The sequence below is a fragment of the Acromyrmex echinatior genome, chromosome 2 (assembly GCF_024713525.1).
Source record: "Acromyrmex echinatior isolate Ae372 chromosome 2, ASM2471352v2, whole genome shotgun sequence".
NCBI classification, from domain to species: Eukaryota; Metazoa; Arthropoda; class Insecta; order Hymenoptera; family Formicidae; genus Acromyrmex; species Acromyrmex echinatior.
In genome coordinates, this window is record NC_141853.1 from 24,261,186 (window position 1) to 24,279,004 (window position 17,819).

The 17,819-nt window shown below is 32.5% G+C and overlaps 2 protein-coding genes across 2 annotated transcripts in view; one reads left to right on the forward strand and one right to left on the reverse strand.

Annotated features, from left to right (window-relative positions):
- The first annotated feature begins 360 nt into the window (after nt 1-360).
- Amt2l (Amt-2-like protein) lies at nt 361-6,371 on the forward strand. The gene is made up of 3 exons (XM_011070246.2): nt 361-3,161; nt 4,538-5,330; nt 5,646-6,371. The coding sequence occupies exons 1-3, from the start codon at nt 2,445-2,447 to the stop codon at nt 6,176-6,178; spliced, it is 2,043 nt and encodes a 680-aa protein (XP_011068548.1). The 5' UTR covers nt 361-2,444; the 3' UTR covers nt 6,179-6,371.
- Nucleotides 6,372-6,506: 135 nt separating this feature from the next.
- Nucleotides 6,507-17,819, reverse strand: part of sfl (N-deacetylase and N-sulfotransferase sfl) — a 125,367-nt gene continuing 114,054 nt past the window's right edge. Inside the window, exons 6-13 of the mRNA XM_011065819.2 lie at nt 13,416-13,759; nt 12,584-12,872; nt 11,976-12,104; nt 11,528-11,710; nt 11,222-11,442; nt 10,186-10,464; nt 9,644-9,941; nt 6,507-9,563 (exon numbers count right to left, since the gene is read on the reverse strand). Coding sequence (XP_011064121.1) covers nt 9,453-9,563; nt 9,644-9,941; nt 10,186-10,464; nt 11,222-11,442; nt 11,528-11,710; nt 11,976-12,104; nt 12,584-12,872; nt 13,416-13,759 — 1,854 coding nt within the window. The 3' untranslated portion in view covers nt 6,507-9,452. The remainder of the gene's footprint in view (nt 9,564-9,643; nt 9,942-10,185; nt 10,465-11,221; nt 11,443-11,527; nt 11,711-11,975; nt 12,105-12,583; nt 12,873-13,415; nt 13,760-17,819) is intronic.

The window sequence follows — 17,819 nt, forward strand, 5'->3', positions numbered from 1 at the left end:
CAGAACAGTACTGCATATCCATCCATTTCCTAAATTTTTACGTTTATTTTTGTAACAAATATCTAGTCGTAAATATGCATGAGCAGTCGTTTTAGAAGTTAAAGAAAGTTAGATAAAGCTTAAAGAAAGAGAAATAATGTAAACATATATCCTTCTCTCTTGCAAGATTTTACAAAAACGCCTTATAGTGTGACTCTTATTATATATAAATAATTTACACCGTGAATATAAAATTCAATTTACCTAATAATCTATATTTGTAAGTGTAAGTTAAATTTATCTAATAATCTATATTTGTAAGTGATTACTTTAAAGTAATTTCATTATAAGAAAAATTAGGACATTCTAATCTCAAAAATAATTTTTTTAAAATTAACTTTTTTTAAACTTAAGTTAATTCAATCTTAACTTAACTTTTACTAAGTTAATTCTTTATTCCTTCAACTTTTAACTTAATTTTATTAATTTTATAATTACTTTAATTTTAACTTAATTTAGTTTAAAAAAAATATTAACTTAGTAAAACCCTGGTTTAGATATTATTTTTTTCTTTTTTTCTCTTAAGATACTTCAATAAATACAAATCTATTGTTTTCGCGAGGCATTCTTATTCGATTTTTATTTTAATTGACTTGCATTTTGCAGTTTCAAATCGGTGAATGGAAATATGTTTCTCCGCGACTATTCCACACAAACAAGTATTAAATAATTTTACACTCTTTTCTTAATGATCTGTAATTTAAATTGCTTTCGGGAATACACACCGAGGGTATTAATTTACTTGTTTAACTTTCGGTGAATATCGAGCATTGTATAATGATACTTGAAGACACTCGGTGTATATTTCTGAACGCAGCTTGGTGTCATCTACAGACTTCTATATATATCGTAGGTTGCGTTCCATTCCAAATTTACTGTAGTCAGAGCTGGAAATCTACAATTCACGTCACGTGCACTATAGATTTTCAATACTAGTAATCAATTTTGAAACACAGTCATAGAAAATTATATAAGTGCGTTCGAGGAGACGCCATTACCGCTGGTTTATGTTATTTTATCGTTGTTTTACGTCTAATAAATGATGAAAATAGAATGACACAAATAGTGTCTTCCCGAACGCACCTATTATATACTTCTGTATAAAAGTCTGTAAAATCACTTTAATAATTTTCAATAAAACAGACAATTCAACTGCGCATGCTATTTCATACAGCACAGAAAGATTGCAAAAAAACATTGTAGAATAATTTCACTGAAACATTGCAATATTACATGATGGTTGCTGAATCATTGCTGCAAGATTCCAACAATGTTAAGATATCTGCTTTTTGTTATATAGCAATGAAACGATCCAGCAATATTACAATATAATGTATTTGGATAAATTTTTTATAAAGACTCTAAAATGAAAACTATTTTCTGTACATGTATCTCACTAATTTTAATTTTTTTCGCATTTCTTAGTGATATGTGCTTCCCAAAAGCAATTTTTTTATGATAAAATCATAAAATATTCTAATAAATATTCCAATAAGTATTAATTCTAAAGGATAAATTTATTCATAAGAATAAAGCATATATGTGTGAGTCCCAAATAAACTATAAATATTATCCACATTAACATAATAATATTATACAATTACTTGGTAAGTTAATCATGGATTAAGTTAATCACAGTGATTCTTTTTAATTCGAACCCACTTCGAATCAATTGAAATTGATTAAAAAAATGATGGTATGAATTGATCGATAAAATTCGGGCACTTTTATTCTTGCATTCACATCAGACATAAATATATCATTGATAGCAAAATAATTAATATTTCGATAAATCGTTTACAACAGCTTAATTACTTATTGTTTTGTCCAATAATGATGTGTTAATTGTATTCAAACTCGATATTATATAATCTTTTGATTTTAAATAAATATAAAACTTAGCTAATGAAATGGCCATCAAATAATAGATTAATAAATTTTTTTATTTGAATATAAAAATGAATTATATTACTTATTATATCATAAAAATCACTATTAAACTAAAAGACTGTATTACATGAATATTATAAAAAATTATATTTTTATATTATTATTATAGTAACATAATTAAAGAATTACAGTTTTGCAATGTTTTTGGAATATTACAGGCATGTACATCTGACATCTTGCAGGCGTATTGTTAATTTAAATTTCTATAATATCTCTGCAATATTACAATGCAATCTGCAATATTCTAACATTGTAGCAATATTGCTTCAATCTTCTGTATATGGGTCATTTTCATTCAGGTGCAATTTCAGTCTCCTGTCAATCATTCCAACCCCAATAGAAACGTCACCTCCGCACACAAAATGTATCAAATCTTGAAGCGTATCTCGACTACGACAATGATATGATAACGTGATAACGCATAGAAGGGACACCCAACTTCAAGAGGAGACAGAATGTCGTCCGTTACTAAAGATTATTTTTACGCCGAGAACTATTACGATTATGCCGTTCAGCCTCACACATTCGGCAACTATACTGCTGTCTCTACCACACATCTCCATTGGAATTCGTTGATTCGTCTCATCCTGACAATTTTGCTGCGCATCGGCTTTGTTTTCGTCCAGATCGGCAGTGTGCCGATTAACAACGTTAATTTGATACTCCTTCAAAATGCAGTTGATCTGTGTTGCGTTACCGTTATGTACTTCCTAACGGGCTTCCTCGTTGCCTACAACGGCGACATCATTGGTCTGATCGGCGCGGGTCATTGGATCGGTGATCCAACGATTGACAAGAACGAAGCGATCGTTGGATGGCAGGCAGTGGCAATCGCATCGGCGATTTGCACCACCGCCGTCGCAGGCCGGATGCACATAGCAGGATACCTGCTGGTGAGCATCCTCTTGTCAGGCCTAATCCAACCGTTGCTCATCCATTGGGCATGGATGGGGTGGATGGCGGAGAACGAATTGGGTGAAACGACGGTGATCTTCAAGGATCAAGCTGGTGCAGCAGTGATTCACATCATCGGAGGACTCTCAGGCCTGATCGGATGCATCGTTCTTGGCAGAAGAATGTTCAGATTGAAAGACTTGGATGATGCGAATATCATCCCTGACTCTGCCCGGAATGTTTTCGGAGGTCTACTGTTAATCTTCGCTGGGCTTCAAGTAAATATCTTGTTGAACGCGACCGTTAAATTAGAATAGAATTAATAGAATAAAAAATACTTAATTTTTTATAATCTAAAATTATAGTTGTCAAGCTCGACAGAAAAAATTTAAGTTTCTTTAGCACATTACAAAAATTGCATCTAGAAAAGATTTCTGGGTATTCATCAAATATGGTATTATTCTTTGATGTACTATAAAATAGAATCAATATAGAAATAATATTTATTATTAAAAGAAATATTTTATTCTTAAGGCCATTGTCCACAATGCTAAAAATCGATTCGAGATGAAGAAAGAATTAACCAATCATTCATCATCGCTCATGTGATTCAAATTGTTCAAATGTGATTTGTTAATTCTTTCTCTGTCCGAGATTTTATTGTTGAGATCGATTTCTAGCGTGGACGTTGGGTTTAAAACAGAAAATTCTTAAATCTAAAACAAAATAATCATGGATATCAGTTTCGTGCCAAATACTGGCGCCAGCATTATGCATAACATTAAATAAAGATTTATCTTAAACGTAAGAATATATAACGAGTCCAAAAAGCGGATTTTGTGACCATGGAATTTCGAACTGTATGCCAAATGATTTGCTATTTGATTCAATATTGTTTAAATATTAACACAAAAAGAAAGTTCATACTTCCTTAATATATAATAGTAAAATTTTGATTAGAATTAGTCAGAATAGTTTTCTAACCCGTCCACATCTATTGATTAATTTTTTTAAAGGGGTAAAACTATTCCCAAAGAAATTTTTTCTGAATTTTTTTAAAACGGATGGTACGAAAAAAAATGTTTAAGAGTTGTTTGTCTTAAAATTTTGCACAAAAAGGTTTCCTAAACATATTTCTTCTTATCTACCGTATATAATACTACAAAAATATAAATAAGCTAAAAATGTGTGTTTTTGGAGTCATTCTTTGACTTTATATTGTTACTTTCGTTTAAAGACATTAAAATTAAATAAATCAACTTTATTTAATTCGAGGAAGAAAAATAGGAATTATCGATTTAGGGACTTATTCTATAACTCTTAACGATTGTAACTGTAGCGATGTCGTTGCGCAGGTTTTTTTGTACATAATAAAAAAATTACGCAACACTATAACGCTTTAATTACAATCGTTAAGAGTTACAGAATAGTTTAATTTTGTTGGACTATAAAAATAATTATGTAGAACGTTTGAGCATGATAAGTAATGCAAAAGTTTCAACATTCTAGCAATCAGTTTGACACAATTATTTTGACGATCCAAAATTAATTTGACATCTATACGTAACTAAATTTGTAAATACAAAACCGTTCTTTTCCCATGCAAAAAAAAGAATTGCTAACTGCTAGTGTACAACATTTCGTACATTTGCAGGGTTTGTACACGAGCTCGCATGAGCATGACAAGTACCGAATGTTCACACGAGACTCATCACACGCATACGTCAACAATTTGCTAGCCGCGTCCTCGTGCACATTGATAATCGTAGCTCTACACTTCGTCCTCGACCGTGATATTTATCATCATTGGACGTTAATGAGGTGCATTCAAGGAACGATCGCCGGCGTGGTAATAGTGTCGGCTGCACCAAACGATTATTCACCGCAAGTAGCTATCATATTGGGCTCCCTGGGAGGTATCGTGTTCCATTTCGTCTCCACATGGATTTTTCACAGCACCCTGGAGGATTATTGCAACGTCGTAGCCGTACATCTCATTTGCGCGATCCTTGGGAGTATCCTTGCTCCCTTCTGCGCGATGCGTACAGACGAGGATACCGTGACGATATTATTGAATTTCTCTTGGCAATTAATCTCTTTGGCTGCATTGCTGGCTCTAGTTGGCACAGCAATGTTGCTGATCTTCGGTATGCTGGAATGCTGCGGAATACTTCGTAATAGATCGGAATGTTTGAATCATGCACAGGGCAACACTACTGTCGATAGAGCTCCGTCAAGATCGTTTCTGCAAAGGCTTTTCTGTCCTAATAGTGGTTGCCTTTACCTGGACTCAACTTCTAACACGGGACATGATCCGTGCATTGGTTTCAGATTTTTGAAATATCAAGAAAAGATAAATGAACTTGAAGAAGAAAGGCCTACCGTCACGAACCAACAGGACGTGAACATCAAAATTGAAGCTGACGTTACAAAAATTCCAATGCTGGGTCGGTATTTATTTAATATTTATGAAATCCAAAATATGTACTTACATTTTTCTTCGCTATCTTAATTCAGTATACATTTATTACTAAAAAATATTTATATGTATATTTTCGCGTTTTGTATTTTTTCGATTACTATTTTTACTTTCTCAATAAACGTTTCATTATTCCAATAATTGGTAAATAAAATATACATAATTAAATAATATTATAATTAAAAGTAGAGTTTATAACTATTATATGGTAAGGTATTAGCTTTGAAATATGTAAAGAATAAATCATTTTCAATCTTCTCGGTAACAGCAATAATGTATTTAGTAGGAGCAAGAGTAAAGAAAGTGAGACAAGTGCATACTTTATCTGGGAGTACTCCGGCGTTAATAGAAAATGGAGGTGGTACTGGTGAATCGATTGGCAAGGATCTTTCAGAAATTGGAGGGAAAAGATTTCTTGGAAAGGAGATAAAGTGTACTTTAGATCCTATTGAAGAAATAAATGAAGAGATTTTGAAAGAATTTGAAATCGAGAAAAATAGCGTGCAATTCAGTATCGAAGATTGTAATGCTGGGGACAAAAATCCAATCTCGGAATATTTTAACGTGTCTGAAGATCGAAAGGACTTGAACGAATCGAATTATCAGCTTCGAAGGACCATAAAATTTATGAATTTACATCATGAATTTGTCAAAGAAGATTTAAAAGTTGTGTTGGGACCAAATCGCTTGGATTCTTCATCTAGCGATTCATGCGACGATGACACTATCTTTACAAAAACATCAGACTTGAACGAGTCCATAAAAGATATTGCAATAAACAAGGACTCATTGACTTACAGCGCAAATGTATTATAAGTAACTCTATCAACCATAACAAGAGATTCAATTTAAATGCGTAGAAGATATTGATATGTCGAAACAGCGAAGTTATCAAAGAAGCTCATCAATTTCTTGGAACTGCAACGATTAAAGATATTACATAATTTTGAAAATGAAAAAGCTAGACATATTGTTTTAAATTATTTTAATATAATCATTTTAAAATTGTTTCAGTTCTAAGATGTTGATGCATATAAAATAGGTAACAAGTATATCTGAAAAGAACAAAGAGAATTAAATGAATCGTATAAAAGAATTGTAAATAAAACGTGTGAAATTAAAATTAAGAAAGATATTCAAAATATGCGTACTAGAAAAAATGTATTATATATTGCATAGTATCATTTCAATATGTTGTCATTTACAAAACAATCCAGTGTAGGATTTTTGGTGCTTCTTTTATTAGAACTTACAGACTATTCGTACAATTATTACAATATTTTACATTAGAATAGTCATAAGTTAAATAATTGAAGTGTCATACACACATCCTCTACGCGCAGTGTCGTTTATTCGCACAACAATGGCATTTTCTTTTCCTGGGCAGTTTATATTGAAACAGAATATTTACAAAGTGCTCGCCATTTCTGTGCGTTTTTATACGCAAACAAATGCACTCACGAAATTTTGTAGTAATTAACAGAGAATACACTACCACTGATGACAACAACTAATATGTACAAAATGAGACGAGAAAATAATTTTTAATTCATAAAACTAAACACTCAGACGTTAATATATGTAATTGTATTGCTTTTTATTTTAATCATATTTTTAAAATTTTGTGGAAAATATATAATTATAGAAAAATATAAAAAAAAAATGAAAAGATAAAAATAAATAGAAAATGAAGATCAGTGATAAAGTAATGTTAATGCTAATTCTGTTTACATGTGCGACGATAATCATGTTCTGATAAATTTCACGGAATTTATTACTTATCTCTGTCTGCCATCAGGTTATTGTCAGGTAGTAGCAATCCGGACATTTGTTGCTACCGCCATACTGAACCAAATTAAGGATATTCTCTAAAAATCTGATTGATACATTATAATCATAATCATATATACAACATTGGTAAAATGGCACGATTCGACGAAACAGATCAGTTGATATTACCGTTATCATTAGTAACTACTATTACAAGACTAACAATAAACTTTGTACATGATTTGTTAAACGTTACAATGGCATAGTTTTAACGGCAGTATAAAAATGAAAACAAGTCGTACAAACATAACAAAAGGTTCTGTCTAAATATAACATTGTTTCATATGTAACACTCAATGTAATGGCATCATCAGAAACATTCACAATACGAGACAATTAATATAGTAATGAAATAAATAAAAAAAATTCTCTCCTGATCTTATATTGCTCGTTTTGGATTTTTTTCCAACGGGCCATATATATGATATTCACACTTTTCTATAGAAAAAGTGCGGCAAGCAGATATTATATGCAGATATTATATGCAGATATCTGCCATAAGATTCTGAAATCTCATGAATTCATTACAATGTACAATTAGATATGGTCACAGATACAATCAATATTATTAAAAATATTTGTACATGTAGTTCACATTATTGGAGATGATATTATATATACGTATAAGTGACAAATAAATATAAAAAATATATGTATACAATAATTAAATCTTTTTGTTTTCTTGACCAACAAAATCTTCTTAGGTCGATTCGATGTATATTTTTTTAAAGTAAAATAAATACTGAATGATACTAATATCATTTCCAAACACGTAGTTACACAAAAAAAATATAAAGATTTTGTATATATTGAATTTGAAAAGTATGCTAAAAAACAATTTCGAAAAATCACTGTGTAATTATTTGGACTTACCCGCTGAAAAATAAAATTCTATTTCTACTTTTTACAACAATGATCAAATCCACAATGTATCACTGTACGCAATTTGCGATAATCGTGACAAATCTTAAATATTTTCATACAATTTATCAGCGGGTAATTTACATAGTGCGCCAAAGAATTGTTTATTGATCTAATAAACGTACGAGTTTCAATTCTTTGATAGTGTTGATTATTGCAAATGGATGTATGTTCGTCAACGCATCTGAGATTGGAACTTCCAAACATCTCATCTTAGATGTACCTGAATTGCCAGTTTCAAGTTTTCACCCTATTTTTTTTATATACTATAATACACCTATATTAACATCAAAATAATGCGTTACATCAATGTACAAACGGACGCGATCACACATCTTTTGTTGGCCTTTCTACCGTGGATACCAAGAATAGTATTGTCAAAATATACATAGATTTCTCATCGTTATCGATCTTAAATATAACGAGAATTAATATACACTGTATCTCCGAAAGTGGTGGGCTTAAGAGAAAAGCTCTCAAACTCCCGAAATCTCACGCTCGCATGGACGATCCGATGATTAGTGCAAGAAGAACGATGAACTGTCTGGCTCAAAAATCTGACAATACAATTCATCGATCCTTACACGTGAAGAATATACATTTCTCAAAACAATATGATTTGGACAGTCTGATATTAAGAAAAGTGAACTTTAACTTTTTAAAATATTGCATTTTGCCAAAAAGATATTCTTCAATATCATTCGTTACAACACTCGTATCGCGTTGATAGCAAAAATTCATTTATGTTCATTAGATATTTTATAAATTTCTATGGACATTCTTCTTGATATATATGAAATCTTTTCTTATGTCATAAAATTTATAAAAACAGGTCTGCATTTTTTGTAAAGATATATCTTTCTTTTACATAATTTTCAATTCATATGTATTGATTGACTTTTTGCTCAACTTATGTATGGGGAAATAGAAAGTGCCTAATTATTGCTGGACAATGGCACTAGTGAGTGATTAATATCCTTGATTTCTACGACGCGGTAACGATGATAATGATAATAGTAATACATTAATAATTAATATAATAATAATAAAATAAAGAGGATAATAATAATAAAACTAGTATTATTAGCTTAACAATGATCGACAATTATAACTGGGACTTCGTAAAATCGTTTATATGACTAGCTTTTGTAAGGTCTTCAATTATATTAGGCCAGTCCACTGAGATAGGCCAGCATGGTCCTTCCTTTAAAGATGTGAAATCCAGTGGAGTTTTGAATATACAATTATTTTACAAGTCTTCCATTAGCAAGCGACGTATCTCGCTGACAGCGGAAGCGAGTAGCCGGGAAACATTAAAGTTTCATATGATTGGCGTTTGCTAGGTCATCACAGTATCGGTAAGGTCCTCCTTCAGCCATTGCGGAATCGTTCTGGACCCAAGCCGCTTTAATAATTTCACTAGAGCCGTGTTGTGGGACAAATAATATCTCTGTAAAAAACAAAATATGTTTGCAAATTGATACGATTGTTTTATATGCCGAAAAAGAAAATTTACTACAAGAACTTTACCTGTAATAATTTGTACGATCTGTCTTCCATCGGTGGATACTGGCGACCTTTACTTTTACCAAGACATTTAGTGCGATCTTCGTTAGTTACTTGACAGAAAAAACCCTTTTTCGGATCGTACCTCAAATGTGAAGAATAATTGAAGGCAGGCGTTATTTTTAGAAATCGTTGCAATTCATGCAGCGTTTCCACAGGGTTTTGTCGTAACTGCTCGCCATCGATAATGTGTAATTGTTGCGGTAAATAAAACGATAACCATCTTTCTAAATGTTGGGCGTACTTTCCAGGATTTAAACACCTGTAATTGAATGCAGTATCGTCTTGAAACTTATTTGACTTACTTGACAATTTACTTACTTGACAATTAAAATACATGATATATTTTGTTAATTAAACCATAAAATTATAGAAAGATATAAATTTTTTTTAACATTCATTATTTTAGCGATCATTAACTTTTACTGATTACTGTTACCAATTATGTCTATTAATACATTGTTAAGTGAACGTCTTACGTAATCGTTCATGTTCAATTATGTTACCTATTTCTAAGATCCCGTAAGGATTTCGGAGCAGAATCACTCGCTGTGATGACCGCATGGAAGGAGTAATTGTTCGCTACCGGATCTCCATGTACTCTAGTATGCTGATACCATGAATAAGCACGTCTAGCTGGAGAGAGCAATATGGTGATTAGCTTAGCTCTTGGTAAAAGTGCATGGGCTCTTCGCGGTACTAATTCTCCATCAAAATAAGTAGCAGATTTTTCAAAGAGATATCGAGAACTCTCGTTTTTTGATGCTGGAAAGAAGCTCATGTACCTGTAAAAGCAATGTAAGTCATGTACTTCTGCTTTATGCAGGATGTTCCATTTTAATTTATTTCTTATTTTTCTTTTAAATGAAAGCGCCAAAAAGAATAAAGATATGAAGGTCATCATCACGTTTTAAAATGGAATTAAATAATTTTTTTTATATCTATTATATGATTCATGCTATAACATTCCTCTAATTATTCTGCACATAAAAGTATTAAGGTAGAGCTATCAAAACACTAATATATAGTTCACAAGATATTTTATATTTTATTCTGGCACATATTAACATGAAATATTAAATATTTCGTAAACTATTAATTTTTTAAATAATCGTATCTTGATATTTTTATAAAGAGAATAATAAGATGAATCAATTGGTATAAAGAAAAGTTACTTTAAAAAATATACGTAGGCAAAATGGATAATTAAAAAAAAAATAAGCAACTATAAATTTTAAATAAGCAATATGTATTTTCTTTACACCAATTGATTTATCTCATTATACTGTATATATAAAAAAATCATATAATTTCATTTAAAAAATGAAGATGTTCTTTATATCTTTTTGATGCTGCCATCTAAAAGAAAAATACGTGATTAAAAAAATACGTCCTCTTCAAAACCATTACACTTTTGTCTAAAACATTATTTTCTAAAATTACAAATAAAAAAGTTTTTAAGTGCAAGGTAAATTAAAATACGACACCTTGTATATTACAGCAATAAATGCAGAATTAATGTTCCTGATTCTGATTACTTACCAATCAAGACCTTTATAATAATTCTTTCCATTAAAAAACTGTATCTCTTCAAAAGTATCGGGGCTTGGTAAATTGCTGCTTATTGCTGGATGAATGGACAGGAATGTGTACAATGCTGTAGTACCAGTCTTTTGAGGTCCGATTACTAGAAATCGTGGTAGCTGATCGCAAGTTTTATTACGGGACCAAATCTTCTGATGTCTCTGATCATCGCATGGATTCTATAAATAGAAGATATTAAAATAGAATTAGCTTAATAATGTTATAGAAGCATTGTCAAAGTTATTGAATATTCGTTCCACTCACTCCCCACACTGGATCGGCTTCCTCGGGATATAATTGAAAATAACGTTCTCCAAGCTGAAGTGGTGGTGCACTAGACAGTCTCAAATTTGTCCAACACTGAATGAATTTTATAACTGATTCGAAAGTGTACAATGCCAGCCGATCGTTTCCATAATTCGACATATGCGTCATAAAAATATTTATCTGGAAAAAGTAATACACAATTTAAATTATTTTATCGTTATAGTCTGCATGTATTGTTATAGTGAAATATAAAATATATTTTATATCTATGTTTTAATCAGTATCATATTAAAAATCTAAAATTTATGAAAATATATCAGAAATAATTAATAACGAAGATTATAAAATTGTTACAGATAAACAACTATTAAAAGCGAATTGCCTATAATATGAAAGATCAAACGAGTCCGACAAAGATTGATTTCATAACGGATGATTTACTCACCGGATTATATACGATCGTTTGGAAAAGTTCTCCGCCCTGTATCGACTCATCCAGCTTTTCCCTTCCACCTGGATACCTCTCGATAAAAATTGTGTGAGTAAAAAGACCACACGTTTGCCTCGGTAAAACCTTGAAATACATAAAAAAGGCTTTCATTCGGCAATATGTATCATCGAATAATTTGTATATTTACAGAAGATTAAATAAAATATAAAATTAAAAAAATATACAAAGTATTTATTTTGACAATAAAAACTTAATTATGCAAGATTTGAGTTATATATCGCATCCAATAAAATAATACAATCCCTTATACCTCATTTCACCATTGATAAAATAAATACTAAATTAATTATTAACGAAATTTTACGATTGATTACGTGTTTAATATTCATGTAAATTAGCGAGCAATAAAAGCCTGATTTTCGTATTTCGAAAACTACAGTATAATCGGTATTCAGCTAAAATGCACGGTCGATATGTTATTTCAATAAACATTTGTATGCAACTCGTACATCATATTCATTATTCAGAATGCTCGCTTTAAAAAAAATTCAACAACTGTGGTCGAATTCACACACGAATTTGTGTGACTTCCAGATTCGTACCATTATATTACGGTGAATAAAACCGCGTCTCAAACGAGCTGGTCTTAGATGCGGATATTCTTCGGTACTTGTGACCTTGATGTTCCATACTCGCTTCCATGCTTCATAGAGGCCTTCGTGGACCGGATAAACGCCGGAGTGATGTGGACTTACGCTGTATCCGCTTCCGGTCGGTATACCGTGATCCTTTGCGAATTGTTTGTTCAGTGCCATATCCAATTGTAGATGAGTTACATTCTCGTAAAGATGCGGTTGTTGGTGATTCCACATGTGGGAAAACCACGTAAATCTAAAAAAAATCATAAATTTTTGATATTACAACAAGTATATTTTCATTGAATACATCGATGATCACATAAGAAAACATCTTTTCAAAACACATGGAAATTTGGATTTTCCTTTGTATTTTTTTAGCTTGATAATCACAATCAACTGCGATCATAGTAAGTGAAGCATAGTAACATTGTAACGTTTTGTCGCAGGCGATTATGGCAACATTATAACAAGCTGTTGCGTGATATTATACGATAAAACATACTACGATGTTGACGTGACCGTAAATTTAGTTTATATTATGCACTCTATATGTGTGCGTTATAATAATAAATTACATAATTGTTGTAGTCATCACCATAATTCTAATTAATTAGATTACCTTTAAAGCCTACAAATATTTCGATTTATGAGACAATAAACATTATATTCTATTGATCAATATATATATTTAATAATATATATATACTTTAGATATATGTATATCTCTGCTTCTAACGTAATGTAATATTCACCGAATTTATCACTTTCATGCGATTAATTTTCAGATTTACTGTACCTGTCTACGTTCTCCAAAAGCATGTCGTCCCCCAAATTCTCCTCCGCTGTCCCGTGATGAAAATATTTCCCGGAAAACCCCAAATTAAATTTGAACCCCGGCACCAGAGCTTGAATTCTCTGCTGAGTAGCTAACAATGCCATTACGTCATCTTTTCTCAGTCTGGTGCCTTTCTCGCCGACAAATATATCGTCAACGTCCACCAGGATCATACGATTTAAACTGAGACTCAATTGTCCGTGCGACAAGTAGGATAACGAGTCCAACAGTAGCAATTTATGCAGCCAAAATCGTAGGCCACCGCCGAAGAGAACTCTCTGAATTCCATCATATCTGCCATGATCCTGAAAATAAATATATTTTATAAACTAAAGCTTCTTTTTTTATCTGAAATAACATATATTTAAATCTAAAATAATATATAATAATTCAATAAATCTATTTTTACCGCATTGTGCGTATGAACAATTTGTGACTCAGAATTGTGTGCTTCGTGCTACATCGTAAATAATTATAATCACGTGTATGGAGATGGGTATTTTCCACAATATAATTGGTGTCCAATAACACAATTACTTATTCAGTTCAATTTCTTCTATTCATGATCGGAACTGTTATTGATCTTAGTTTTAGTTTCGACATGTACTGGTTTCGGAATACTTCCGTATACACAAACGTACACAGTCAGTCGATCTAATCATCGCGCGTTAACGAGCATCGTTATTTTTCTCTCAATGCAGTACGGCAGAGTACGGCGAGTAATCGGCCATGTCTGACGTGTTAATTGCATTGTTCGACGGAAACTCTCCAGTAACTCCGTAGCTTCGGCCATAAACCGGGTTTGTTAGCAGTAAACAACAATAATAATCTCATGGATAATCCCGTATGAGAGAGTGGGTGGGTGCCGAGATAGATACGCGGATCATACAGGTAGCTAGGTGATTAAATCAGGAGCCAATCAGCTGTAGGCTCATTCGATTAATGAGCGACTGTGCGACTCGCTTCATTTGCTACTATTGGAACCACCAATTTATTTCGTTTCGGGGGTTGGTCCTATCCTGCCGTTGAATAGATCAAACATTTCTGTTGACACTACAGAGAGCAAAGGACTGTCAAAATATTTTTTTAATCATCGCGAATGTGATATGTTTTGAGTATAACGAGTCGTAGGAATCATCGCAAAACATCGAAGTGTTTTTTTTTTAGCTTATCTATTTATAGACGAAATTCATTAATTAAAGAAATAATTCGGTCTCGTTTTTATGTTGTCATAAATGTTTTCATTTTTGTCAATATAATCATTTTTTATTTCAATACATTTTCTAGAACAATAAATTAATTTAATACCATTAAAAAAATATTTTAAATTTTTGTTCAAAATAGGGGTTAGACTGGTATAAAATTGTAAAAAAATCGAAAAAATTTTTTTTCTTTAAAAAGTAATTTGAAACCTGTAGAATATGGAACAAAAAGTCTTAAGTATAAATTCGAGTTAGTTTCTGACTTAGAAAGCCTACAAAATTTGCAGTATATAATATAAAGATTATGTTGTAGAACTTTAAATACGTTTTTCTTGAAATCTTCTTTCAAAACGACCTTCTATCGAAGGTTTCTCAAGATGTACTCATCGGATTGACTTGAATTTTTTATTATCCTTATAGTATTCTCTAAGTACTGACCGAGGATTTTTACAATATCATTATTATTCTGCAAGATACTAATAAATTAATTAACAGTATTTGTGCTAAAAGTCAAACCAAAAGTTAAAAAAATTTTTTTCAATCAAATTTTAATAAATTTTGAATAAGCTCAGTCAATGCTTAGGGAATACAATATACTTCAGTAATTTTTTTTGTTTTTGTGTCATACGATTCAATATGGCAGAATCATCGACTGATGCGAAACAAATTGATCTTTTATAACATTTTAATAAATGGTGTTAAGATTATTATTATTATATATATTTTCCCTTTCATTTTACATATTTTATACCTTCAATGTGTACTTAAATAAGATACCAAAACCCAAGTCTGCAGTTTTTTTTATTTCTTCGGCAATTCACACTTAAAAATTATTTATTTTCACGGCCGGTCTAATTCCTGCGCGCGCGCGCGCGTACTGCATAGATTGCTTCATCACTGGTAAATTTTTTTCTAAATAAACCAAAATTTGATAATAAAAATAAAAAGTTATCACTACTGCAGAGTACAAACTAAATCGAGGCTGTAGAGTGGGAGTTGGGATAGTGGAGTTTGATGATTATTGGTATTACGAGAGCAGATTAAGCGCAACGTGTCCTGAAAAGAACTTGGTAGCGATGATTGGTCGCTAGATTGGCCTTGGATGCTGTTGATTATGTGGGCTTGGATGCTGATGGTTATGTCACCTTCTTGTCCTCGTCGGATGTAGCAATGGACGGAGTGAGGCTGGTTCTGATGGATGATACTGCGTACCTCTATGAACGCGCCAATCAGATCCCGTCTGAATACCGCGGGTACAAAAGTTCGCGAGGACTTCGGAAGTGTCAGGAGAACTGGTGCCTCAATCGCGTACGTTGGCGATACGGGTCAGTACAGCCTCAGTTTGCCTGGAGTCAGCAAGAGTTGTGATGATCGTGTCCACCTAGGAGAAGATAGCAGGATGCGATGTAGTTTCCATTGCAGATCTTTTAGTGCTGCTCTTCCGGGTGTTGGTCGTGAAATCGCGACTACCTCGCCGGATACTCCGATAGGTCGGAGGCCTGCAGGCGATGATGCGCCGGGTACCTGATCCCGAGAGGATCTGATCCTCAGGCGTTTCTTAGCCGGTTCTACCGGTTGCGAATAACTGGAGCCTGCTGGCTTAAGAGAGTTTATTGTTGCTGCTGGTGATTGGTCGTTGGATGATGGCAACAATTCCTCTGGCTTTTGATTGCACGGTGTCCGAGTTATAGGAGAACGTGCTGGCCGAAGAGAGGATCATGTTAGATAATACTCGAGAGCCTTGGATATACTTGCTCGAATCTGGAGACACGGTAGTGGTTCAGCGCTAAGCCAAGCGCAGCGAAACTACCGTGGTTACCTTTACGCGAGACGAATTGTAGAGACTAAGATTATTATATCTCAATAAGGACAGAACCGATCACGTTCTATGTACGCTTAATCAATAGCATACACTCTGGTTGTATAATACGTGTTTTTATTTTTTCTCTACGTGCCCTACGAGCGGAGATATTGCGACGCAAAATACGAATCTGAAATTTTTAATGTAATGAGAAACGTCGTCGTCGCTACGGAGTAGGGAAAATGTCCTTTTGGTAATTATTCAGTTTAGCTACCGCACTTCGAAATTCAATAAAATTAGGCTTCGACGCGTTTTTGCATGAAACGAAAGAATCTGGCAAAAAAAGTGTCACCTGCCCTGTGAACTGAGATATAAAACGTTAAAATTGACGATTATTGAAGTTAGGAAATCTGTCACTGTTGCGAAATACTGCGATTCAAAGTCGTTTTCCACCCATTTTTTGGTGAACTCAACCCATTTTTAAGCAAAGTTCTACATAAGTTTATAATCTTCCACGCGAAATGAGGGCCATCTCGCAAAAAATGAGTTGGGTTAGAGTTAGGTTTTTTTAATGCGAAACGACATGGACTTACGACCTTCCGACACGAAATGAGAGCCACGGCGTAGAACCGCCCCGAACCAATAAGCACTAGTCTATACACCCCACTGTCTATATGACAGATTTTCTAACTTCAATAACTACAATTATAGTTGTGCGCCCCTTTGTAAGGGGGGAGGGAGGAGGGTAAGAGTCGGGAGTGAGAATTGCTTCGCGTGGAACGTCGAAACTCATGTGGATTATGTGGAATAGTACAATTATATACATACCTCTATTTTGTCTATGTGACAGATTTCTTAACTTCAATAATCGTCAACTTTAATGCTTAATATCTCGGTTCGCGAGGCAGAGCGACACTTTTTTTTGTTTTATACAAAAACGCGTCTAATTTCATTGATTATTTAAATTAGAAAATCCATCACATCGATGGCATAGAGGGCACGTAAGTGAAGCTAAAATAAGTATTTTTTGCTTCAATTACACAAATTTTCGACTGTAAAACACATTTTCTGCTTAAAGAATACAAATTATTTTCTATATAATTTTTATTTTTACAGCAGAGAATTTGTTTTGGTTAGGTATATATTTGTTTACTTTAAAAACACAAATTATCTTCTTTAAAAACAAATTTTCTGCTTTAAAAACACATTTTCTATTGTTTAAAAACAAAAATTATATAGAAAATAATTTGTGTTTTCAATATATAATTTAAATATATTATAATTAGTTCAAAACTATGATTGCACTTTTGGACTTGTAATTAAATTAATCTGAGATGCTAATAATTCCCCGAAATTAAATTA

Coding starts and splice junctions, on each gene's coding strand:
- Amt2l (XM_011070246.2), top strand. CDS start 2,445: ATGTCGTCCGTTACTAAAGATTATTTTTACGCCGAGAACTATTACGAT. Junction 3,162..4,537: donor TAATCTTCGCTGGGCTTCAA/GTAAATATCTTG, acceptor GTACATTTGCAG/GGTTTGTACACGAGCTCGCA. Junction 5,331..5,645: donor TACAAAAATTCCAATGCTGG/GTCGGTATTTAT, acceptor TAATGTATTTAG/TAGGAGCAAGAGTAAAGAAA.